This window comes from Colossoma macropomum, unplaced genomic scaffold, assembly GCF_904425465.1.
Source record: "Colossoma macropomum unplaced genomic scaffold, Colossoma_macropomum, whole genome shotgun sequence".
Taxonomy (NCBI): Eukaryota; Metazoa; Chordata; class Actinopteri; order Characiformes; family Serrasalmidae; genus Colossoma; species Colossoma macropomum.
The window spans coordinates 8,645,697-8,673,420 of record NW_023494806.1 but is presented as its reverse complement, the minus strand read 5'-3'; the positions used below and the strand labels follow the sequence as shown (position 1 = coordinate 8,673,420).

The 27,724-nt window shown below is 39.5% G+C and overlaps 1 protein-coding gene across 4 annotated transcripts; it reads left to right on the top strand.

Moving 5' to 3' along the window:
• Positions 1-1,319: 1,319 nt before the first annotated feature.
• On the top strand, positions 1,320-27,638 carry ypel1 (yippee-like 1). 4 transcript variants are annotated; one of them, XM_036598897.1, is made up of 5 exons: positions 1,320-2,481; positions 7,589-7,792; positions 19,453-19,496; positions 21,378-21,486; positions 23,712-27,638. In XM_036598897.1, the coding sequence occupies exons 2-5, from the start codon at positions 7,676-7,678 to the stop codon at positions 23,799-23,801; spliced, it is 360 nt and encodes a 119-aa protein (XP_036454790.1). In that variant the 5' UTR covers positions 1,320-2,481; positions 7,589-7,675; the 3' UTR covers positions 23,802-27,638. The 4 variants fall into 4 exon arrangements, with proteins under 4 accessions (XP_036454790.1, XP_036454788.1, XP_036454789.1 ...); XM_036598895.1 differs by having other exon boundaries at positions 1,321-2,481; positions 7,505-7,792; XM_036598896.1 differs by lacking the exon at positions 1,320-2,481 and adding an exon at positions 3,827-4,181.
• The last annotated feature ends 86 nt before the right edge of the window (positions 27,639-27,724 follow it).

Genomic DNA, 27,724 nt, shown 5'->3' with positions numbered 1-27,724 from the left:
AGGAAGGAAGACTTGTCATAATTGAGGAACCATGAATGGCAATGATCTGAAGCACACAAGCAAGTCCACCTCTGAATGGCTCAAAAGAAACAAAATCAAGGTTTTGGAGTGGCCGAGTCAAAGTCCTGACTTGAATCCCATTGAGATACTGTGGCAAGACCTTAAACTGGCAGTTCATGCTCAAACACCCTATAATGTAGCCAAATTAAAAGAATTCTGCAAAGAACAGCAGAACAAAATTCCTCCTCAGCGATGTAAAAGTCTCAACTCAAGTTATTGCAAACGACTGATTGCAGTTGTTTCTGCCAAGGGTGGCACAACCACTTATTAGGTTTTGGGGGGCAATTACTTTTTCATATGGGTGATCAAGGTTTTGAATAAATCTTCTTCAGTAAATTAAGTGATCATTTAAAAGCTGCATTTTGTGTTCACTTTTGTCTTTATCTTATATTAGTGGGATGATCTGAAACATTTAATTGTGACATAATTAGCAAAAATAGAAGAAATCGGATTAATGCAACTGCAGTGAAGTGCATGGTGTGGCTGCTTTTTGGAAACTTAGACCAATACAGGAAAAAAATATGTACCCATGGATTTTCTCTCTTTCTCTATTATCTTTGTTTTTATAGAAAACTGGAGACGACCTTTAATCCTTAACCTTTAATTGTGTGAGACGTTATTAAGCTGAAATTATCACACAGTGACAAGTTTACCAAAAAAGAAAAGATTTGTACCACCAGATGGCCAAACTGACTACTGACACAGCTGGAGCCCAACAGATGATACAATAGGCTGTAAAATAACAGGCTAATCTCTACAGTAAATAGGTTACAACAAACCATGCTGTTCGTGTATTTTCTGGACTTTTTTCTTTTTTACATTTTCTGTGATGCTAAAGAATCACATTAAATGTGTGCCGTTTTGAGGTTGTTACTTTATTATTTCGCCAGATGGCGACAGAGTGACGCATTAGCTGTTTCAGCAGCGGCGAGTCTGGATTATTAGCTCTCCAGGAAAAATGATCAGTGTGTTAGGAAAATCAATTCTGTTTTCCAAGTAATAGTTCACTGTAAACACTTAATAGTAAATTATGAATATGTTTATATATGTAAGAACATTAAAATAGCTGTGTAATTGTAGTCGACGACAGTGTTTGAAGACATTAAAGGTATTAAAATGTTCTTACAATAAGGCTAGGACGTTCTATTTTCCTTGGCTGAATCTCAAGTTATTCCATATTCCCTATACAACGACTTCTAGGCCCAAATTTATGTTCACTTCATGTCCAGGGGAGGTGGGCTTTACGTTTGCACTTTTTTTTTAGTTTTCCCCAATCTCAGCTACCTAGTGAGGTGATGTGTGAATGAGAGCATTGTCTAACAGTAACTGTTCTACAGCCACGGAGAGGACACGTTGTGAAAAAATTTCGTCTTAAAATCAGCTGCGGCAGAGTTGTTTACCTCTACCACGTGGCTCTGGTGACGTGGACGGCTCCTGCGCGCTCCCGCGGCGAAGTTGGCGGCAGCATGCACTGTCAAAAAATAAAATAAAATAAAATAAAATAATGAATACATAAAATAAAACATACATAGAAATAAAATTTACATATGAATACATAATAAAAATAAAACAAAAAAAAGCAAACAAACAGAATGTTCTTCGTTCCTCTGCTCCACCGTGATTGGCTCCTCCGCAGAGCTTCGGCGCGGCCGGTTGGCCGCGGATGCGCCTCGCTGATTCTGATTGGTCGGAAAGCTTCTGTGGGCGTGGCCTCCGCGCTCCTCCGCTAACATGTCTGGAGCGCTGATGCAGCTCGTTATCAAAACAAACGACCTACAAAAACAGCCTGAATCAGAGTGAGGAGGTCTGCAGAGCGACTATCTGTGGTTTCAGCGTGGGAATGAATTAAACTGCAGCTTCTTAATCACCGTCGACCGCTTTAGGTTTTCAAGTGCGTTGAATGAGGCTTCAGCTTTTACATCATTTGATGTGTTGGTGTTGCTAAATATATCAATTTCTTGTATGGTGGCGGCGCTCGGCTCCATTTTGGAGACTACACCGCTCTCTCCTAAAGGCTGGTTTATCGGGCTATGAGCAAGTTAGGCGATCTTTTTGCAGTTGTTGATGGACGTCCGGGCTCAGCGGTGGGCGATTTTGTCTTTGCTTGCGTTTTGAATGAGGACAGAGAGTGCCAACGCCAGTGAGAGGAGAGGAGAGCACATCTCCAGCATCTCCAGCGGCAACAGCAGCATCAGCAGCCAGCTGCATCTGGACATCGTCGTAGCCACATCATCATTATTTTCCCATTGAAAAAAAATCCGCAGAGTCGGTGTCGGAAGGGAAGGAGCATGACAACAAACTGAGCACACACGCACACACAAACACAGACAACGTCGTGACACATGCAGGGACCTCAGAGCTTCTGAATGAGAAGATCCCTGCCCTGGGGGGAAAACAGTTTCTCCACCTGCTCCAGTAAAGGTAGGGGGCTGTTGATGATTTCGCCCAAAGCATTAGCATTCAGTAAATTATTCACAGGTCTACACTTTAGCCTGGATCGCTTCTTGTTTTGCACACTTGGCACGATTTCTTATAAACACTTCTGTATCGACTCCTTATAATGGGTTTTATTATAGGGGCTGAAGTGGCTCAGCGAAGGTCACGCGTGTTGACGCGCTTGAATTCCTCAGAAATGATACAAAACGCCACCCAGCTGAGCGCTGCGTTGCGTTTCCAGCTCTTTTTTTTTCTCGTGTTGCCTGTATAAATATTGAGATTGTGATGATGTGGTGGCGTAGAGTCAAGGTGGCGAGAGAATGTGTGTTATGAAAGGAGGATGCAGAATGAAAACATATGACATCATCAGGACGGTGGTGGTGGCGACGAGACGAGCCTCCTTATTAAGGGGGAAAAAAGAAAAACAACAAGCCCTCCTTCCCTTTTTTAGCCCTCAAATTATTCAGTGCATCCACAGCTTCACAGTCAGTGTCACAACAGCATTGGTACTGTCTGAGGAAAAGTAGCCTGTATAATGATAATAATGATAATAATTCTTATTATTACAAGTATTTTATTATTATAATTATCATTATTGTTATGCACCTGTATCCCAACGTTGTATTATTATATTGTTAATTGCAAATTATGGACCAATACACCCAAAAATGACACAATGACATTGACAACAGTGCAGCACAGGTTGTAACAAAATGAAAAATGTACTTCTCTCTCTCTCTCTCTCTCTCTCTCTCTCTCTCTTTCTCTTTTGTTGTCTAGAATAATCCACAGGGTGCTTTTTCGTGACCGTAATGTATTTTAGGCCCTCTCCTCACTTTATTATTTATTAGGTGTAGCAGATGCTCTCTGACGCATAGGGATGAGGGGCTGTTTTTTCACAGCCCTGACAGTCCTGCTGTCTGTTTATACCTGTCCTCTTTGTCACACACCAGCAGGGAAATAAATAACACTTTTAGATTTTCCCCCATTCTCTGTCCATGTATAGCCTACTGACATAGTGTGTAGTTCATAGGGGCAGTTAAGGGTCCTTTATTCATTAGACTGAATGAGATTAATTCTTTTAGCATGAAGTATATTAGCCCTAATTTGAGATGCCTGTTATTCATAAGACTGGTATTAATTGGCATTAGCTACAACACTACAGGATATAATTATTATTATTATTATTATTATTATTATTAGCATGACAAACTAAACTGAACACGCAGCTTAGCCATTTATATGTGTGAAAATACGTCTTCATATCAATTACAAAGCAATGATCAATGTATTTACCCATAACTTTATCTATAAGATCACCTTATATTTATTTACACATCCGGGTTCTCGTCTTCCTTTGGGTCCTCCTCTTCAGCATCTGATTGGAGCGTTTACGTGTCAATCAAGCCACGGGCCCGCCCACCTGGTGACGTTTCTAGCGACAAAAAGCCAGTCTGATCACAAACACAAAGAGAGCAACAAAGAGCACAGAAATGTACACGATAGCGGACACACAGGACTGTCAGACAGTGGCTACCTGTCCAGGGTTGAGTGTCTCAGCTGAGAGGAGGCAGTAGAGCAACATACAAGCTGCTGCGAAAACTAATACTCAGCTGAGCAGAGGGGAAAAAAATCTATGTCAAAGCTTTACTCTGAGGAGCAGATCCAGAGATCCAGCTCAGGTGGTGAGTTAAGAGGGTTTTTGATGTTTATTGCACTGCTTGTGGATTAAAATCACGAGTAAAGTTGTTTTGTTTACGTCCATTTTCTTACCGTGTGGCCAGTCTTATTGCAATGCTAGTCTTTTTGTGTGGAAAGAGGAAACGTTTACTTCCATGCATTAAAAACAACCCGAACAAAAAAGTGGTTGAAAACCTTGAAAATCACTCGACATTTGGACAGCAGCACCGAAATAACACTGGACGTGCTCTCGCCGAGCTGTCTGCAGTAACCAGAGCTCAGTTTTGCTCTTTATTCTTCTTCTGCTCGGTGAAGAGCAGCACGTTGCTGCTGGATCTCTTTGTTTTGCATCCATGTGGCTCTCTGCGCTTTTTTTTCACCCCCCCCCTTTTTTTCTTTCTTTGTGTGTGCTCTGAAAAAGATTCACGCTGACAACGACGACTTTCCAGCGTCTGCATCTTTATTGTACTCAGTCACCTACAGTACTACAGTATATATGTGCCTAAAGAAGAGGTTGTCACTCATCAACTTGGGGGGGAAAAATGCATGTATACAACAAACAAATCAGGCTTTAGCCTCTAGACGAGGAAGTTTACATTGAGGATAAAAGCAGTAGCACATGCAAAAGAGGCAAAGACAAAAGCGGGCTGGAGGTGAACTGTCATTGTTAAGGTGCTCTGTCTTATTCCAGGCCTTCCGGCAGGATCTTTTTCCCTTATTTTTTTAATACTTAGCCCTAATCCGAGTGTGTTAATCATCAGGCTTGCTGAGATTAGCCTCATCCTCCAGCAGTTCAGGCTCTTGGCGAGTCCTGTCTTTGTTCTTGAGTGATAACTCATTAAAAAAAACTCCTTTAAACTGTATTTTTGTTCAAACTTAGCGTTTCTTTGGTCCACCAGAGCACTGGACTCATTTTTCTCTGCAAATCAGAGAAAGAACCCAAAAAGTATTGCTCGCATCTGAATAAAGATTATTGTTGAGCTCTATAAACAGGCAAAGTAGGTTACTGCAGGTGCGTTAAGCGAGAAATAAACCTGAATCGATACTCTATTTAATATTTTGATAGACTTGTCTTATTGATTTGCAGTGTGCGGGCAATACTTTTTCTATTCCATTTCACTGTTTGAGGCTGCACGTTTGTAAGTTCTGCAGTTTACTGTAAAATCAGCCATCATCAGCGACTGAGGCAGTCCTTTAGACTGAACCCATCAATATCTGAAAATGTCGATTTGTTTTGGTCCAAATGTTCACTTGGATGTTTTCAAATCGATCCGGCCATGTGACTAAAGGTGAGTTTTGTCACTCAGTCTTAGGCCTTGGATCACGTAGGACTGCTTTTAAACAAACCAATAAAAAATCTAATTTAATTGTTAATAAAAGCAGGAAAATGGCATGCAATTACATAAAAATCCAGTTTGTACTGTTAGACAAACTATAGATGTTCATTCAGGGTGTAACTACATAAAACGTAATTACTTTAAAACAAGCAGAACAGGTTCTGTGGCATTTTTCTTACCATGCAAACTGTAGTTGTTCGACATTAATGGGTTAATTCGTTCAGAATCTCATGCACACGCTCTCAATTTAGTGCTAATAATGCAATAACTCAATCACACGTTAGCGAGCCGCGCGAGCTTTTTCCCCCGTCCTGCGTGACGCGCGCGTGTACTCTCTGTGGCCCAGCGGTAGCGCGCGCTTCTCTTCGTCGCAGCAGTCAGACTTCCTGTTCTCCTGCGGAAGTGGCTTTTGTTTTTGTTTTGTTTCAGCCTTTCTGGGCCTTTCATTAGTGCGCTGCGGTGACTTTCCTGCCATTTTCCCACCCTTTATCGTCAATGCCAGGATGAGAGATGTTCCCTCAGCTGTGAATGGAATTTCTAAGCCCACATTGTCGTTAATATTTTGGGAATTGTAGCTGGCTTGGCTGGACTGTACCAGCAGTCAAAGCATGAGTGTCTCTCCAGTACAAACAAGCTAAGAGGAAGCTGCCACACTGCTATAAAAGGACATGGCCAACAGACTGTGCAAGAAAAGGCAACTGTAAACACTGCTGATTGGAAACCGTGGCTTTTAGAGGCCTGCAGAGACCTGTGTACCATGACACCTCATTATCTGTAAATGTGTGAAACATGAAAACCAGTTAGCCTTAGGAACTCTCTGTGTGTCTGTCCAAGCCAACCAAAACTGTATGCCTTGATCTAATGCAAGCTATGTCTAAAAGTGTCTGGAGCCCTTCTTATTAGGAAATTCCACTACTTTGAGGAGCAGACACAGGTGTTCAGTTGCTTTCACACAGTTTGTACAGTCTCCATAGAAAAGCATTGACCAATAGAACTGGAGCAGCTATACATGAGCCTAAGCTTACCATGCCCAACACCAGGCTTTGGCTGGAAGGCTATAAAGCTCCCCAGCAGTGAGCTGTGGAGCAGTGGAACTATGTTCTCTGGAGTGAAGGAGCTCCATCTAATACCTTTAGGATGAGTTGGAGTGGCGTATGTAATCTAACTAATCATCCAGTCATCTAATCGTCATCTGACTTCACTAATGCTCTTGTGGGGGAATGCAATCAAATCCCCACAGCGAGTCTAGGATAAAGTCTCTCCAAAAGAGTAGTGATGCAGCAGCAAAGGGGCACAAGCTCTATTAATGTCCTTGATTTCAGAAGAAATGTTGGATCAGTAGGTGTCTTCAAACTTCACCTTATTGAACAAGAATAGGTTCTATAGAGGATGGACAGCAATGTGCTGAATACACGAGTAAAGAGTGGGGTGTACAGTCAGTAAGCTCTCTCTGATGGACCACTCAAATGACCCTCAGCTGTAAAGAGAAGAACATATCTCGGTCTCCTCAGGGCGCTACCACTTTAACATGCCTAAACAAGGGCTTGGAGACAGAGACTAAAATATGTGGTAGTTGCTAGAAGAGGGAAAAACTTTATTATTCACACTTCATTAGTTTTGCACAATGGCTTCATTGCTTCACTGGGCAATCTAACTTGTGAGAGCAGGAAATGATTAGCTTTTTCTCTTCTTGATTTTAGTTTGTTGCAAAGGAGTTGCTTCATAGCCTAGATTTCTGTAAGAATCTGAGAATGTCTGTGCATGTCTTTCAAAATTAATCTCTTTTTTTGAAGTGGACAGTATTTTTTAAGATGTATGCATTTTGGGTAAGGATTAGCCTTTAACCTTTTGCAAGTCAAGGTTATGTGTAGGCCTTTTGAGTGATCAGTCTTTTTCTTCTTCCTTCCTGCTTCCCTTTCTCTTTTTTCTCCCTCTTTCCCTGCCTCTCTCTTTTCTCTCTCTCTTCCTCTGCCCCCCTCCACTCTCTGAAGGTTGTTTTTTCTCCTGTGGTGTTTGTGTGGAGCGTGCCACACACCCACTCCACAACAACGACGGCTTTTGCTTGCATCTTCCAGTGTTTCTTCTGTCAGCAAGTTCAGCAGAGCTGTAACTCATCCAGCGCCAGCGCAGACGAGCCCAGTGAGGAGAATCGCGACTGTGAGATGGTGAAGATGACCAAGTCGAAAACCTTCCAGGCCTACCTGCCCAACTGTCACCGCACCTACAGCTGCATCCACTGCCGAGCACATTTGGCCAACCACGATGAGCTCATCTCAAAGGTCAGCAAACATGTTTGATGGATACACAGATAAGTGCACGCAAACCAATAAACACTCAAACACACACATACATACGCAAAGTCACTGGCCATAGAATTGGCGCTGTCAGAATTAGTTGGTTAAACTTGGTTACTTGAATTCCTTAACATGCCTTTAAATGATTGATTGATTGTATTATTATTGTAAATAATCTTTTTTAGCAGTGATTATTTGATAGTTTGCATATTGAGCCCAATGAACACACCCATTTCTATGCATTATTTACCTTATAGCCTTTAAAAGCCACTCTAGTTTAGCTTTTTTGCCCTGAAGTATTTTGGAAGGTTTGAAAGATCATGCTAGATTTTTATTGTTATTTTACTCTTATGCTCAACTAATAGTCAAAGTAATCTCTAGTCTAACAAGGCCATACATGATTTTGTAATGAGAATACACGTCTGAGGACCACTTTTGGTGCCGGATTGTAGTGAAATCTGTCGTAATCAATAATGACAGCCAAACACAAAACATATAGATTCATACATACACAAATCTACACATTAAATTCTCACCAAATAACACCTGCCAATGCCTCTGTCCTCTCTTGGATAGTGCTAATTCCCATACAGTTCCCCCTTAGAACCTCTTTAATAGAGTCTAGGGCTGATCTGCCCCACTGGGTTTTGTTGTTTGTGAGATATATATATATACACACACATACTCACCTAATCACACAGTATACTTCTAATGTTGTCACTGATTAGCGGTGGAGGCACGTGCTGCACTTCCAGACGCCAAAGCCGATAATGCTGCAGTCAGAGATGATCCAACACCCAACATCCACCACTCCTGTCAGGATCAATCACTCCTACCTATAACCCAAATCGGATCTCTGTGATTGTTTTTGTTTACTTGTTTCCCAGTTTGCATCCAGATTGGTTTGGCACAAACCGCCTTTCTTTTAATGACTGGAGGTTGGTTTGTTTACGTTAGTGAAGGCAGTATGGTTCCTCTATGTGTTCATTGTACTATAGGCCAAATGTGTTGTGTTGTGACTGCATGAAACAAATGTGAAAGTGATATGGAAATTTAGCTTTGACTGAACAGTGACTTCCTGTTCTGCGGTGAGCTCTTTTGAGTCATTGCAGTCACTCAGTGGTAAAGCTAAGACATGCATTTAGACCTTGTGCGCTTGAGGAAACAACACTTCATAACAGCTTTACAAGAAACTGCTGAACATGCTCTAAAGGTTTCTTTCTAGCTGCCAGTGAATTTTGGATCATTTGTGACTCCTAAAAGGAATGTCACTTGACTTGTACTTCCAGCCCGTTATTAGAGTGGCCATTCCTTGCTCTTTCTTTTCAGACTACTTTTGAGTTTTACTCTATTTTTAAACATGTACGTACGTCATGTTTTTTCCCATAGCATGCTGCTGTCTGTGTGACCTATACAAACACTAACAAACCCTCTCCACCCAAACAAGAGGCCTTCAGTCAAATCAACAAATCACATCTCCTATCACCTTATCAAAAGACAATAATGGACTATTACAGAGCTAAACAAACATTACACTTGTGGTGGGGGGGTGTAGCTAGGCTGAGTTATAGCAGTGACCATGACAACCAAGGTGCATTATGTTGGTGTTTGTCAGCTGATATTTAATAGTAATAGCTACATGTTGGTATTCAGGTTATGTAAAACAGGCCCAGTGTTTACTTTCTAAAGAAGCCTCCCTTCGCTTCTTCTTCTCTGCTATCAGTGATCCTTTATCAGGCTGAACACATGACTGCACTCGTAATGACATAAAAATAAATGGTGATGATGAGAATTTGTTTTGTGTTGTTTACTGAGAACTCAGTACTGAGAATTTGTGAGGCAGCATAGATGAGGTGGATACTGTTTGGGGAATGAAGCCAGTCCTGTGGTTCCTGAATAGCCCCTGTGTGTTTTTCAAGCAGGTGCTCTGCCACACAATAATGCAGTTTGTTATAAAACAGTTCCAGTTCTAAAATCTGATTGGCAGAGTTAGTTTAAAACCTCAGTAAAACACTTTATTTTCTGTTATTAAAACTATTGTGCTGTTGATTATATAATCTTTGACTGTTGCTCATAGAGCTACATTGCTTGGTGAAAGCAGTGTGTATTGTGATTATTAGTAATAATTAGGGATGCACTGATATGTGAATTCTGTACCGATATTTGGCACAGATGGTACAAATGCCAATGTTTTTCATTCACATGTCTGTGAAAAGGTCAATGCCGATTAATCAATCAATTGGAACAATTGGATTAGTATTACAGTGAAAGAAAGCATTTATTTGTAGAGTGCAGTAAAATGCAGACATTTAGCATTGCCAAGCTTTGCTTAAATTTTCTGCCTTTTCGGAGTGCTAATAATCTGTCTATACCAATATGACGCCAGTGTCATCCCTAATAATAATGCATCAAATTATTTATTGAACATTGTTGCACTTTATCACGGTTATTCGTCATTTGTATTTTATAAAATCAATAAACCACTCAAGACCATGTGTCAGTGATTTTACCATGCTGTACAATACCAAACAACATCCCTTAACCTTGGTAAAATTGCTATATCATGGCCTCTTGTGGGTTATTGCTTTACTCTCCTCTAGTGAAGCTGATTGGCCCAATAAGAACCCTGTCAGTTATGTCATTGATGCTGATTTGTTGCTGTATTGGATAAAAAGCCAGGATAAGGCCAATCAAATGAGGAATGAGGCCATGACATTATAAAAGGAGTGTTCAGTCAGCAGCCCTCCAGAGGCAGGACAGCCCATGTGTCAAAACACACCGAGTAATGCTCTTAGCACTTAAAAAGCTCTACATGCTCTTTGGAGGTGAGTTAGAGTAGGTGGGAAAAGGAGTTGCCTTTCTTTTCTTCCTCTCTCCTCTTCTCAGCAGTAGCCAGGGCCTGGCATTACCCATAAGCTGATTATGTCACTTTGGGAAGATCATATTCTGAGTCTTTCACTACCCATCCGGCGCATGCTAACGGCTCTGTGTTAGCCCATTCAGCAGTTGAGCCTCATTTGGTTCTGTATCAGAGAGTAAGAGCTGAAAATTATACCGTGAGCGGCTCAGCGATTTCTTGACATTTCGCTGAAGATGCCACTGCCGATGGCCCAGTTTTCAAAGCGTTTAAAGAATGGAGGGTATTGTTGGCTCAGAAAGTGGGAAAGCGGCAGAATTTGTTTTCCATACTGACCGTTCTAGACTTTTACTTTGTTTCTGTCATGCTTTTATTTTCATCCAAAGAGGCGGCCATCTTGGAGAATTTTCCAGCAATGCCAAATTCACTTTCAGTGTATCCCCCGTTCAAAGAGCTGCGTATGTCACTTCATTAAGTCTTTCCCATCCTCTTATCGATGTCGACGTAAGGTATCACTTTTTTGGGCTGTCAGAAAGCTGCCAAGAATTGGAGCAGCATTAAAAAGCGGATTAGCTAGCCTAGCGCTGGCCAAAGAAAAGCTCAACTCACATGCTGGACTCTTGGAGAGGCATCAAACGGAGCTGGGTAGTGGAATGTGCGCTCCATTATGAAAAGGCTATGCTAAGGGCTCCCTGCAGTAAGTCTAGAGGCAAACCACCCTGCTCCCACACACGCACACGCGCACTATCGTCCATATAGCCCATCCATCTGCTTCTCCTGAAAGGCAAGAGTGAAACTGAGTCTCCTTGCTTATGGATGATGGTCAGGCCACTGCATTACCAGTGCTGGTTTTAGAGGGTAGCAACAATGTGTTGAAGCAGGGAGTTTTTTAAGTTCTATTTTATTTATTTATTTAATCCTGACCGTTTTGCGATGTTGCTGTCAATCAGTGTAAATACAAAAACCAGTGAATCATGTTTTGTGCTAATACCCTTTAAACTTTACATCATCATCATTACATTGTTTCTTTCTTTGTGATATGTTTATATTTATGTTAGGGCTGTCAAACGATTGAAGTAAGTAATGATTAGTCGCATTATTTTGTGTAGTTAATTGCGATTAATCACATTTGTCTTGTTTGCTCATCATGACCCTAAAGAAAGATTTGTTCCATCTAAAGAGGTGCATTTTCTTATTGCTATCTGACTGAACAAAATAAGCTACATCAAAATGTAATTTATTACTTTGAATAAGTCAGTAGCATTATCGTGTGAATGCAGGAACCTGAACATAATAAATCCTGTGATTCATAAGGTGAAAACACCAACGTGAGAGCAACAGTGATTGTATGTTCCATCTAATAAGTTAATATAAGCAGCCGTATACAAGTTTGTGTGCCTTTTGTCAAATTACATCTTTTTGTTGGTTTTCTAAGTGAAAGAGTTAATACATCCTCTACAAAGAAATCACTTTTGCACATTTTGATCCACAGTGAATGTTTATTTACAGAATTTAACATAATGAAAAAAAAACACAAAATGAGGCCTTTGCAAAAGTTATGGCATATTTAGTATTATGTCTCATTTTTCCAATATGTAAAGTGCAGCAAATAAATAGAAATTATGCTCTGAAATGTACAGAAAATGCTGTATTTAAGTGTGTCTTCTGTAGAGGATGTGCTCAATTATTTTGACTTAGAAAATCAATAAAATATGTAATTTGATAGATTTTGCAAGACTCATATATATATATATATATATATATATATATATATATATATATATATATATATATATATATATATATATATATATATATATATCGATTGGTGCCTCTTGCTCTCGCACTCGTACAACTCTTGTATTCTATAGTGGAGAACTGGAGCTTTCCACTTTACTATGTCTTTTTATTAGTTTGCTGCTTGTTAAGCAGAGGTCTCCTGCAAGCATTGTCCAGTGCGGTCTGCTGAAGTTGGTCAAGGTATCACTTTAAAATCCATTTAAATCTGTATTTGAATGAATTATTGCATTAAGAATACTTAAACTTTGACAACAACTTTGAATCTGTATATAAAAAAATAATTAATCAACACATTCAAATGTTAAATATTTCTATTTGAATTAAAGGTGAGCAATATGCCGATATTTTATCGTATCGTGATAAATTACACCACAGTATGCTTTTCTGAGCATATCATGGACATGTCACTACTTAAAGAAAGCTAAATCACTCTGTGATGCTTTACAAAGAGAGGATAGACGGTCCTTTTTAACTGTATTTGCTGAACAACAGTAAATGTCTCACACCGAATATTATGGCACACGTTGTGTATCATGAAATTGTCTAAGTGTGATTGTTATATATTTGCCACATCACTCCAACTTTGAATTGTCTACTTATATGTCCCATGTCTTTTGTATGTATACGTCTGCCCACACGCCATGATTATCATGCTACAATGAATCTTGCTTTGAAGGTTGAATTTTGACCTTATTCTGCAGCAGTTATTTGTTTAGGGCTGGCTTGATTTAATCCAGTTACTGGAAAGCTCCTCTCTTCCTTCTGCCTCAGTGCACCCAACAGATTACCCGGCCCTGTTTATCAGATAGAGGCTTGCACCTCTTAACTGCACCTGCAATCAGGCCCTGATTGAAAAGGCCTGGAACAAACCCACCATTGACTGCAGCTTCTCTCAGGACTAGGTGCCTTTGATAGGAACAGTAAATGACCCACTTGTCCTGTTTTAACAACACTGATCTCAAGTTACTTTAGCGGGCCGGTGGGAGCCAGGCAGGAGAGAGACGAGCCGGGTCGAGTCGAATGGGTCTACCCGCCAGCACAAACCTGAAGACATGCAGGGGCTCAAGAATGGGCTGATTGTTTGGGTAGTGCAAAAAGCTTTTGGCTTGGTGTAGACGCAGAATTCTCATCATTTTGTTAGATGGTTTGAAATCTCAAGATCGGGTTGCTGCTTTTTCATCCTTCATGACCATCCAGTAACAAAGATCATTAGGGGGTAGATTTAGGAAATTATCTAGACATGTGTTTATGCCTGAAATCCGTATGAACTGCTTTTCAGAAGGTATTATTTCTTAACACATCACAGCAGTGGCATAAATACTACACATTACAGTAATTTTGAATGAGGGTTCTGCAATGTTTCTGGTATTGCTGTAAAAGTAGGTCTCTTTGTTAGTGGGTCAGTGGGAAGGAATGCTGTTGTGAGCTAATGATTCCCTTTTAAAACTGCACTTTAATTAACCTAAATGGCGAACAGGTTATTCTTTCACTAACTCCATGTCAGGAGGAGTTTGTCTTCAGGCAAATTACCTTCACACGTACTTCACGCAGCCCCTGAGCTAGGAGGTGATGTCAGATGCCCCACAGGAAATGAGGGTTTTTTGTTTTGTTTTTTGTTTGTTTGTTTGTTTTTTGTTTTAATGTAATCAGGGAAAAAACAATGTTTCACTTGATGTCAGATAGCCATGCCCTGTCCCCTCAGTTTTATCCCCCTCAACCTCCTGCTGTTATAGCAACAGTTGGCAGGCATGTCCACCCAAAGCCTGGCAGCCAGGCCCTGCGGCCATGTCAAAAGGCTTAGAGTGCCAACATGCATGGCTAGATGTAGATCTTTACAGGCCAAACATACAAACTCCTGGAATTCTGAGCCAGTTCAACAGCTTAAGCTGATTGTTTTGCAGAATTGTTTTGTCTGGCTGGACAGGAAGGCACAGATACCAAACTAAAACTGAAAAGTTTCTTTGTAAATTTGCATCATAGATACAAGGAACTAGTTTTCTTTCAGGGGAAAAGTCAAAGACACTTTGAAAGATAATGTAAGCTCTTTGGTGAGAAAGGCACATTGTGTAAAATTTGCCTTTGGCTGAAGGTGGATCACATGACCTTTATGGAACTTGGCCCATTGGCTTGTAGTCTTATTGTTTGCCATCTTTTCATTGCTGATATGCATAGAAACCCTGTTTTCTTTTCATGTAACCCAAGTAAAGGAACTTTAAGTGCAGTGAAATATGCTATACTTGTTCATGTTCTCTCTCTCAGTGCTAGTGTTGCAGTGCACCAAACCTTCAGTAGTACTTAATGTTAGTAAACCTAGTAAGCAACTCGATACTCTAGTATTGAGTACTTTTTTCTTTACTTAACAGTCTCATATCATATTCCTTGCTTCTTTTTTTTTTTAAACTTTGTTTTAGTTTAGTGTAGAATTTAACAGTGCTAAAGTTTCAAAACAGGCAGGTCACTTAGTACTGTATGGAATGCAAAAACATCCACTAAACACTAAAAACCAAACCATTTACACATCCATCTGTTCGTCCTACATCAGTTTAGCCCCTCTCATTTGCACAGAAGTTTCAGCCTGGACTGTTTTTTGGATGAGCTACAATACAGGGCAGCCAATCAAAACAAAAGTCATTTACATGTATCAGACTATGGCACAGTAACAAACCGGCTTGTTTTATTCTAAGGAATAAGGAGAGCCTGGAAAATGACCATGTAAAAAATTAATTATGACTGTTTTTGATACATAAACCAACAAAAATTTCGTAAGTGGACCTCATGGGAAGTGAATCAAATGCATGCTAATTTGACTTAAGTGGTTTATTCGCATCTCTGCATTATACAAGTGATTGTATGCTTCTGGAAACTGTTAACATTTGGGTTAAATAATTTGGAATAGGGATCCACTGATATGGGAATTCTGCTGTAATCGAATATTGATCGGATCTGTCCGATGCGGATAATTTTTGTCGCCAAACTCTGCCGATGCTGATATGAATCCAATATCATCCTGTGTCTATTGTTTTGTATTTGTTTTAAACACAGTGTGATGAATGTAGGCTTGTTTCCTCATCTCACTGTTAATCTTTTCTTTAGAACACTAAGTGAGGCCATGTGTGAATTATATAGTTAAATATTTATTTTGTTACAGGTATAACATTTGTATTGTTTTGGTATTGACCATTGTGACATTGGTACTTGGCATTGATATCAAAATTCTGATATCATGACAACCTTTCTCGGCATTATGAGGCAAAGTCTCATTTAGACTTCCTAAAACGGTCTAAACCCCAGTCAGTTGGTTGGTTATAGTTATAGTTAGTTTTAGGAACGTTTTCTGTAGTGTTCCTTGCCTATGTGTTCCTTGCCGCTCTGGCCATTGTTCAGCTGTTGTATATGAGTTGTTTAGGCTGAAGGGGAGGCTGGCTGCATTAGCCTACACTAAGCCTGCACCCAGGTCATCTGCAGTGGAAAAAGTAAAGCCGATTCTACCGTCTGTCCCAGCCTCACTGACTATGTATGACAGCCGTCTAGCAGAGACATGCTGGCTTGCTTCCACATGTACCTGTGGCTAACACCTACTGCTACAGCAGTGAAAACAGGCTGTCATGCATCTGAGTATTGCTTACTGACTTGTTTCTGTGCTGAGAGAAGGTGGAACCAGGGCTGTCACGATTAATTGATTTAGCTCATTTACTTGATGCAATTACAATGTTAAAAAAAAATCTGATGAATCTACAATTATTTGCATTTTTATATGGCATGTTTTTAAATTCTTCTCCTGGTCTGTGTAAACCTTTTTAAGGGCATCCCAGGTTGTCTGTTAACAGTTCATTTGTTTATAGTAACGGTATCCGTTTACAGTAAAAGTGTGTGGAATTGTAGAAAGACTATGCATTGTTTATTGTTGTTCAATTAATGCCTGTTTTTACTTTTAAATTATGATTTTGTAGATTGCTTTATTACTAATGATGGGTAGAGCCCTCATTAAAACAGATCCAAATAGTTTGAATAGTTAACAAAGTTAGAATTTGTCATGTATAACAGTGGATATTTAAACACTGCCTTTTTACCTTAGGCTTTTTCTTTAAGGATAGAAATTGTATACCTGTACATGCACCTGAGGCACTTCATTTAGCTTCTGTCATGGCTCAGGTAGATGTAGGAGGAGCTATGCAAACGCAGAGGGTTTGTGTTTTGAATGCTGTATGCTGAATGTGCCTTAAACTTTTTTCAAATGTCTGCATTCCCATAACAATTTCTTAATGCAAGAATAGTTGCACAACTCTTTTTCAGTGCCACAGCATGGTATACAGTTCACTACTCCTAACTTTCAATACTTTCAATTCTAAATAATAGCACTATATAATATATATATATAGTTTACCACAGATTTCACAAATCTGATAATGACCAGCTTATTTATGTGTGTTTACACTATATTGTGATATTCTAATATTACCATTATTCCACCCATTTTGCCCGAACGTCCTGTTTCTGAATGAAGTAATGAGTAGATCACTTTTTGAGTGTATATGGTTTGCGGGCTTCATGTTGTTCAGTCCTGGATGTTTACCAGGATTGTGTATTTTGAGTCAGGCTGTAACAGAAGGCTTGTTTGTCCTTGCAGCAGGCTAGAGGATGGCTCTTGATGGGGGGATACTGTACATGGCACGTAGACACAGTGCCGGACTGCACTAGCCTCACTGATCTGTGTTAATGCGCTGAGATAGAAACTAAAGCGGGCTAATGCTTTTAAAACCACCAGGTCAGAGAGAAAGATAGAGAGAAGGGGAGACAGGGAGTGAGTTAGCGAGTGAGTGAGAGAGAGTGAGAAGCTTAAAACAGACAGACAGAAAGAGCTTGAGATGCTGAATGGAAAAGCAGGGGAAATTAAAGTAATGTTGTAGTGTTTTTCAACCTAATCTCTCTCTCTGCTGCATCTCTAGCATATGTTCAATTACCACAGACAATAATCTGGACATGTTTCGCTTAATTTAATAAAAGAACAAAAAACACAGCCTCAGCTTTGTTATAGTAGAAGCCAGTGGGCGGGTGTTAAAGCATCTGCCCATTGGCTTCTATTTATAAGCATGTTTTGAGTCAACAGCGTTTACTTTTCTCTTACCGAGTGCATCTAAATTATTGTTTGTGGCAATTGATTGTACCATATAGATGCAGCAGATAGACAGTAGCTTGAAAAATTCTGGAGTACACCCAGGGACATTGCATATTGCCTGGGGTCCCAGGCCACAGCCTTTCACATTTTGACCACTAAAATGCAGAGCTTGTGGCCCAAGTGCCCACTTTCTTTGGAGATTTTTGTGTTTTTTCCTCTTTCAACATATAGACCCATTTAATGACCTGTTGATGGACATTAATTGCACTAAATCAGGTTTTGTCAGAATTCATCAGTTGTAATCACTGCAGCAGCTAACGTGATAGTGTTGTGACGGTGGTGACCCCCATCATGTCCACTTGGCGTCATAAATGCTTTTTCATTGGCTAAAGCTTGCTAATATCACGCTATGAAGTAGGATCTGAAATAAAAATAAGGTGTTAAATAAGCTGGCATTACACCAAGAGGGTATCATTGTAGCAGCTAAATAGTTGCTAATGAAATAACCTGGATTGGATGATGTCTGGACAGACCAGCAGAGCAGTCGGGGCCACTAGTCACCACAATGGCAATTTTCTTATTAATGAAAAGTTTTTAATAAATATTTCCTTTTCCAAAGCAATACACTACATATGTTTCTATTATTATGACCACAAGATTCGTTGGCTTGGTGGCCTGAATGACCAGGGTTTTATGTTGGTCTACTTAGTACCTTTAATGGCCGGCGTGTTTACCCAGCAGTCAGTGTAGGGCTCACAGATTTATTATTGTTTTTATGAGGAGGGTTAGAAAGGCATGTCTGTTCTTTCACTCTCTCCATCCAGGGCCCTGTGTGTGTGTGTGTGTGTGTGTTTGTGTGTGTGAAGTATAAAGCACAGAGTGTTGTAGGAAAAATCTCACACTCACTAAGCACAGAGTACTGTAATTGCCGTCTAATATAAAGTGAACTCAAACTTCCAGACAAAAGAGCTGTTTCATAGTAACGCACACACGCAAGCACATTATGAATTGATGAAATGCACATGTTGGCCTGAGTCCAGAGCTTGGCAGTCACGGTTTAGGTGGACTTCGCACGAACACCAATCCCTTATTCTTTTTCTTCCTCTCTGTGTTTCTGCCTCATGTACCCACACACACACCAGCATAAACACACCCACATATACAATGAACTCCAGCTTCCAAGCAAAAGTACTGTTAAACATACTTCCGCACATAAACACACAATGTAAACACATTATGAAATGGTATGGTGGCCTTAAGCCAGATCTTGAGACATCATAGGTTAGACTTTCCCCAGAGACCAAAAACACACTGTTTTTTTTATATTGTGAGGAAAAATAGAATAGAATAGAATAGAAAAGAATAAAATGGAATAATAGAATATTACATATCCACGTGTACAGTACTCTAGCTATCTGCCATTATATAATATTGTATAATATCAAAAGCTCATAACTCAAATAATTTCCTTTTTGTTTTCTTTTTTTGTTGTGTGATTTTAAACCGATTTTTCGAATAAGTGATAACATGGTGGAAATTAAAGTTGCTCGTTTCTGCTCTATCTGACAATAAACATAGCAGCTGTTTTGGTGGGCTACAGCTATATGTAGTCGACAATTGTCAGTTGGTGGTAAAACGGTTAATAAAGGAGAACTGATAAAGGTTTGAGTCGCTTCACACATGGTGAGCTAGATTTAAGCAAATTAATAGAAACACTGATTAATTCGCATTTTCTTTTACTCAATTTTGAGAAATTTGCCTCAAATTTGAGAAACAGTTAAGTGGAAACTTAGCTTGTGTGAACTGAGCAGTACTCATTGGTTTTTATGGCTGTCAGTCACATCTAATTTATTTCTTTGTTTCTCTCGCCAGTCATTCCAAGGCAGCCAGGGACGAGCCTACCTCTTCAACTCAGTGTAAGTATTAACCTGCCTGTACATCAATGTCTACAACTCCCAATAAAGTCTTCTCTATGTCAAGTCAGTGCAAATGTAATAGATTTTAGTCAGTCAAATCTTGTATGCTGCATTATTCAGTTGAAATTAACATGGCTAAGTTTTGCTCCCCCTTTAACTATATCTGACAAGCTTTCCAGCCTGGTATGCCAACTGCAGAGTTTTCAGTGGCAAGGTAGATGATTTACACTGGGAAAGTCTTTTGGAGTAGCAGACGAAGAGGTCTCCAGTATGCATTTGAAGGCCACTTACATAACCATCATGATCTCTCTGCAGCCTAATAGCGCTAGAAGGATAAAGACAGAGTAAATCCTACAGATCACAGTCAAAAGGGCAAAGCCTCATCAAGTAGCGATCCATGCAGATGACTTTGAAATAAAAGAGCAGTGTTGTTCATGTACCGCAGGGAGAGTAAAGGTATAATTATATGCATATGCATACATTTTTCTAAGTAGATTGCCCAGCACCAGTCATCTAGTTTTGTGAAAATAACCAAGAGAGGCCTCTGAGGCTGAACAGGTGATAGTAAGTGTGGTTTGGATTCTCTTTATGGCTGTTGGGCTTAGCTGTAGTGCTCAGCAGGCTGATGCTGGGTTTTGCTGAGTCAGCAGGTTTGGGCCTTGCTCCAGCAGAACAGCAGCCGACAAAGCATGAGTGCTGGAGAGTGATATCACAGGGCAGGTGTAGAGTGTGTTTACGTGAGAAAGTTTATGTAAGAGAACATTTTAAAGGGGGATTCCACTGATTTCCAAATTTCTACATAATTAAATAATTGAGATGTAAACAGTCATTTAGAGAGGTTTTATGTGAAACAGTACATTTGTAGAGAAACTTAACAACTTAGATATTTTTACAGTGATGCTGATTAGAACCAGAGGTCACAATGGCTGCATTGCAAATATAGCCATTTTATTTTATATACTGTACAAAATGACCAGTGAACCTACACGTGTCTTCTATTTTTATATGTAATGTTGTTAATGGTAAAATTGCGGTTTAAAAAAAAAAGGTTTCTTTTGAGATTGTTTTGCCTTACAACATCTTTCATGTACCTCTTCACCATGAATGGATTTTTAAAAAATATATTTTAGGCCAAAAGCTTATTGCTTATCTCAGAACGATTCTAAAACGGTGTTTCAGGCATGATGCAGCGTATTCATTTAATAACTTTCTGTGAAAGAGCTTAAGAACGTCTGGTTCCTAGGCTCACTGCTGTGACTCTTCAAGCTTTTCTAAAACAGAACATTCCACATTAAACCACTCTGAATGACTTAATTTATATAATAAAAATTTAATTTTGAAATTTGAAAATTGTACTAGACGTTTGCACAGAGCAGCCAAACCAGAACACGCATTCTGTTTAAACATGGCTGCTAATAACTGAAACTGCTGCCTGCTAGAATAGAAACCTGCTGCTGTGAATAGAATGGAAGCCATAATGTAAACTAGAAGCAAGAACTAGTGTTGCAACTGGCTGATATATGCAAATGAGCCCTCTAAATGTTTTTTTTTATTTTTTAATTTTGATGTTTGTTTGTTTGTTTGGTTTTTTTTTTTAGTGCTATGAGAATCATGCAGGCCTACCTTAAATCACATAGAAACCACAACTGTTGGTGGTTTGAGGTTAACATGCCTTCTGGTAAGGGGTCAGTGAATCTTATCAGTGAATGGTAATGAATGTTAAACTGTTTGGCACAGAAAGTAATCTCTCTCTCTCTCTCTCTCCTCTCTGTCTCTCTCTCTGTCTCTCTCTCTGTCTCTCTCTCTGTCTCTCTCTGTCTCTCTCTCTCTCTCTCTCTCTCTCTCTGTCTCTCTCTGTCTCTCCCTCTCCCTCCCCCTTAGGGTGAATGTGGGCTGTGGTCCAGCCGAGGAGAGGGTTCTCCTCACAGGTTTACACGCCGTGGCAGACATCTACTGTGAAAATTGTAAAACCACTCTGGGCTGGAAATACGTAAGTTTCAGTTTTTGTTTTTCTGCTTTTCTGACAGCCAATAACTAAAAGTTCTCAAGGCTGTGCGGCTGACCTTTGATTCTGCAAGTAATGTGCTAAATCTGCTTTCAGGACTGTTTCTTAGTGTTTGAAAGTTCTAATAAAAAATGCACTTCAGATGTTTAAGAGCTCAGCTGTTTCAAAGGAATACATGAAGAGTTTAATTACAAAATGCTGTATATTCATTTGCAGGGTTGGGATGTCACAGAATACAAATACTGGGAATATGTATTCAGAATATAGAAATTCTGAATACTGAAAATCTGTATTTAGTCAGAGTTACATTTTGTAGAGGCAATATTCAGAATACAGTTACTTTTTACAGTTTTACAATGGAAATACACAACTGAATATATGTATTCAGTATTTTACCCAGCCCTGTAACAATTATGGATATAATGAGTTTTCAGGGGCAAAATATAATGGACAAAGCATTTTTACATGCCTAATAAAGATGGTATTAATCAATACCATCTTTGGTATTTTGGTATGCATTTATAGCATTGATACTTTTTGAATGTGTAAAGCCTATTCCCAACAATGTTTCAAAAATACTAACATTGCAATTAGTGGATAAAAGTGCTCAGGGATCTTTTAGCATTATCCAAATGAATCATACTTACTGGTGTCCAATAGTTTTCATGCATTATTAGCCATGTTAAACATTTTAGGTGGAATAGATTTTGAAAGATACCCTTTGCATTGTTTTGTTGCTTTTCTGAGCTCTCAGTGTCCTTGGTTGTTTCTAGTGAGCACTGCAGTGTGAGCAGGTTCATCCAGTTCCTGTGTGTGTTTGTGCTCATTTATTTATGTCTCCAGCTATCCTGTTTCTAAACTAGCAGTGTGCTAAAGGCTGATAGATTAGATGTGCAGCTTCCAAGTCCTCTTTCTGCAAAACGATGACAAGCAGGCAAAGAATACCTAACATTCTGCACAATGTTTTTTTTCTCCAGTACATCCTCTGTAAAAGAATTTTGCTTCCTTTTTTAAATACACAGTAAAAATGTTAACCTGAGCACAAATCTAATGGGTTTCAGGCACTTGACAGAGTGAGAGTGTAAGTGAGAGACAGAGAGATTGAGTGATAACACACTTTTCTCTCTCCTCTTTCTCTCCTAAATGCTTAAGAGGAATTTAGCACTCACAGATGGAGCTCGTCAGCCTGCAGGTTTTAGATTAATGTCACCACACATACCGTTCTGGAACCAGTTTAACCTGCAGCCATGCTCCGCATCAAATGTGTAAAAATGAAAAGTAAAAGTCTGAAAGTAGAGAATCAATTGCACTGATTAAGAAACTTTATTATAATTTATAAAGTATGCCCTCGTTTTTTGGTACAAAACACCTTAAGTAAAACAGAAAATGTGTCTATTCTTATTTAATATGCTGTTTTTTTCCCCCGATACATTAAACTAAGCAAATTAATAGAAATTGTGCACAAAAATTTACAGGAAAAAAACGACATATTTACGTTTGTTCTTTGTAGAGGATGTTGGGGCTGTCACAGTTATTACGGGATTGACTGATCACAGTTATTTGAGATAATCGTAATTATTTAACCTGACCGCAGTGTTTTTCTACAGTCATTAGATTTCACAATCATGTTGTATAAGCATCATTTATGAGCTGGACAGTTTTATCAGTTGGCTTGAGCCAAATAAATGTAAATGAAAGAAATCACTTATTTCTTCTAACTTTTCTAGTTCTAATGTAAAGTTGTTGCCTTTAACTGTTTTCTGCAAAACGTTTAGGTGGATTGTTTGTTTAATTTGTTAATATAGCTAATGCAAGCATATATGATAAAATCAGCAAATGCTTTTCGTTCATATTTTCACAGAAAAATGTAAGCTCTGGTTGACTGTTTATTGTAGACACAGTACAGTGCAGTGTATCTTTTGTTAGCTGCAGAGTAAAGAGCCAGATAAGCAAGACAGCTAGTCAGCCAATTTAGTTGCTTTTAGACTTGTTAGTTGCATAAATGAACAAAACAGGAAATTAAATTTGTTATTTATACAACAATTAATGACCATGACAGGCCTAGAGGATGTGTTAACTTAGAAAATCAACAAAACATGTGTTTTGACCAAGGGGATTTTGAAGAACATGACCAGATGCACTTGTCAGAATAATAGCTGTGACACTAATGAGTTCTCTTATCCCCCCTGTCCTTTCTCTCTCTTTTACAGGAGCATGCGTTTGAGAGCAGTCAGAAATACAAAGAGGGCAAGTTCATCATTGAGCTGGCTCACATGATCAAGGACAACGGCTGGGAGTGACCTCCGCCCACTTCCTCTCTGCTCAGTGACCTTTTGGGCCGCTCTGTAGCGGACTTCACAGAGTGACACCGCACACACGCACGCACACACCACAAACACCCCCCCCACACACACACACCATCACCTCCACCTCCACCCACCCCCCCCCTTTCTCTCTGACACAAACAGACTCCGTTCAGAAATTCAAACGGACTGAAAGAAGAGAAGGGATACAGAGTGAGGAAACAAAGAAACGAGGGGATTCCTCTTGTCCATCTGTGGTCACTGAGAGACTCTCTACTCTTTTTTGAGGATTTTCTCTGACTCTGACTGGTTTCTTGGTTTCTTTTGACCTTCGTGTGTCACCACCCCTTCGTATGCTGTTTCAAACAGTTTCAAGAAGACACCATCTCACTCCTTCTCTTCTTTTCTTTTCTTTCCTCCTATTCTCTCTTTCTCTCTCTCCGTGAGTGAGCAAGGAACGACGAGACAAGCGTGTGTGTGTGTGAGTGCGTGTTTGTACCGTTTCCTTTTATGCAGGAATTTTGAGTCCTCCCTGGTGGACTGATGATGTTACTGGTTAGCATTTTCTCCCTAACAGATACAGGTCTTTACTGAGCATGCTCTTTCCTTCTGCGTTGGGATGGCGACAGGAGGACACTAGGCAGATATGATTGATGTTTTGGAAAAAAAAATAATCTGGGTTGGGGTGTTATGGAAAAGGGGCGGGGCTATGTAGCAGTACCGTGGATACTATTGGACAGGGGATGGGGAGGGGGAGGGTAAAGTGGGCGAAGTTTCAGCATTGCAGTGGCATTTTTGTATTTATGATATATCCCTGTACCTTTATCTATCGTATTTGAAATTTGACTCGGATTTTTTTTTCATGGTCTTTTTTTTTCTTTATTCTTCCTCCGATGACTTCACTGTGCAATTTGTGTGACCCGGTACAGTAGAGTTTGACACCCCCACCACCCCCCCACACCTCTCCCTGTGCAGGAGCTGTCCTGTCTTTAGCTGTTAATCTGGTGCTTTAGGCAAGATCATACAAAAAAATGATGTGTAGCTTTTAGTGTTGAGGTGGCATTTGTGGCAGGTTCCATTTTTGCATCAGTACTATACATTAAAGAAATGAATTTGTTTTTTTGTTTTGAAATGCTGTCTAAACGCACTGGACAGCAGGGGAAAACTAGTGTTGGTGAACCACACCCCTACATTTTGACCCTTCGTCAAACGTATCATGTAGTTTCTGATGATTATGAGACTTTACAGTAATGTTCTTCTTATGATCATGTGATTTATGTGTGCTTATGCATATTTTCGGACACACGCGTGCATGTTAGCCGTATGCGTGTCGCGTGTGTGCGTGTGTGTGTTTTACGCATTACGTTATGGCATACTTGAATGCAGTTACTTTGTTTGCACTTTGCAGAGGCCTTGTTCGTGGGTTTAGAGGCAAAAGTCTGTCTGTCTGTTTCTTCATGGCCTTTTCATTGATGATTGAATGATTGTACCAGATGCTTTTTGAATGAACTTCAGGGTCGGGTGATTGCTGGCATAATCATCTCCCTTTAGAGTAGACCTTCTGCTGCTTACCTTTGCTTCGTTCATGAGTTGGCAAACCAGAGCACAAAGTTTTAGTGCTTTTTTTTTATTATTATTTTTGAGGATATATGGCTGTGAACCCTTGGCAAACACTAGCAATCTGTCCAATTTGATCTACATGTGGATAAGAAGCAGAAATTTGAGAAGGAAAATCAAAGCCCTTCCTTAAAAGAGAAGGGCGTAATGAAAACAACGTATGGCAAAAGAAAAAGGAAAAAGGAAAAGAAAGAATGTGCTGCTATTTAAACTTGATGCAATCCGGAGCTTTCACTTTACACCTCCTGCACTTTACCTGGGCTGTGTGAGCGCATGCGAGTGGATCTGTTCTTTACGTACGTAGTCCTCCTTCCACGTCTTTGCCTCTAAGCAGCATGAATCATGTGCCTCTTCAAAAGGAAAAAAAAGAAATAGAATCTCTCCCTCTGTTGTGCAGTGCATGACTCCATAAAAACCTAGCACACCTATGGATGGCCCATATGGGTTCAAGAGAAAAAAAAAAAACTCAAACAACCTCACAGAACTTTTATCCACTGAGAGTTATATTCAGAAGCATTATATGATCCGATTATTTTTTTGTAGGTCTAGTTGTCACAGTTAAGGATATTACGAAATTAGTGGTTGTATTATGCAGAGCATAAAGGGGTTTGGGGATTTTGCGCGGATGGGCTGGGATATTCTAAAAGTGAGGGTGGGGCTTTCTTTCCATATCAAGAAAGAGGGGCATTTAAAGTAGATTTCTATGGAGTATAAATCAAAGCAGATTATAGAGATTTTTTGTTTTTTTAAAGAGTTATGAGGTTCCATAGTTTGAATCAGTGGCAGAAACCCTCAGTTAGCGATTATCGCCAATAAGGTCAGTCAGGTCACGTGACCTTTTAATCAGTCAAAGGCAATGCAAACAAAATAGTTGTAGAGATATCCTACTTGAAAGAAAAAGAAAAAAGAAAAAAAAGACAAAAAAACAAGTTACAGACAAGACGTTGTCCCTGTCTCACAGTTTTTGTACATAAAGTTACATATTTAAGGTTTTATATACATATTTCTACTGGGTTAGTTCCTCTACTTCCCTGACTTGAAGCACTTTTGTTCACTGTACCTCTGGCTTTGTGTACATGTGCATGTCTGTGTGAAAGAGAGCGGGTGTGAGCGCGTGCGAGTGGTTTGTTATTTTCCTCTCTCATCGTTTTTCATGAGTTTTAGCTGTTTGTTGACTAGCTTCTCCATGTCCTATCTTTTACCTTTCATTCAGTTTGGCTTCTTTTGCTCTTCTGTAGCTTTGATGGTGAAACAAGGCTTTTTGTTTTTCTTTTTTTGAGAATCTAAAGAGTTATTTTTCCTCCCTGCTGGTTCTCTTGGTAAGACTCAGTGGCAGAGCATGTCTGCTGGTCCTGGTTTAGCATTGTGTGCTCAGCGGTGAGCTGGATTCACCCGCCGAAACTTTCACAATCAGAACATCGACCTGATTTTATTTCTTGTTTTCACAAACGAGCTTCTCCCTAAGACTCACGACAAACTGAAGATAAGCGAGGCCAGTGTCACTGTCAGTGTGCACCAAATAATTGCATAATTGCTTTGTTTGACCGACCGTTAGCTCCTAGCTAAGCTGTCCGATACGTACAGTCACAATCATGAATGTCTCAACTGCTGGAAATTCAACCACTTGGAAAAAACCAAAAAGTAAGCATTAAATTGTTTAGTACCAAGTGTGGAATTCTGATATTTCTGTCGGTTTTTTTAATTATTCTGTTTTGAATCATTGATTGTGTTTTCAAATTGGCAGCATGTTATAATTTGTCTATTTGTTTGTTTTTTTTTGTTTTTTACTTTTTTTGGGGCTGTTGGCTGTTGAAAGTTTATTTACCCCACACACACTTTGGCATTTGCTTTGGTGACACTGGTTTTAAACCTGTTAAAGCTGTCAATCTATAGGTTACGTCATGCAAAAGACATTTAGGTTTAAGGCGTCTTTAGGTATGCAAAGGAAAACGATTGTAAGTTTGAAGAGTTATTTTCTTAGGACTGTTAAAATATAAGGTCTGAAGCGTGTTGTATTTATAATGGCTATATTAAGTCGTGCCTGGGTTTCTTTCTTTTTCTTCTTTTCTTCAAAGCAAAAAAGCATATGCTTTTCTCTTTTTCCATTTTTACTTGATTTATATTGCTTTGCTTTCTGTCCTAGTAAAGAAATGTCACATTCGTCTGTTTTTCACTGTATTGTAAACTATCAGATATCACAATAAAGCTTAAATGGCATTTGGGTGGTGTGGTTTAACATGCTTCTGTTTCTCACAACATAATTGATTTTGGACAACAATAGTGTCTTATTAAGGCCCATATTT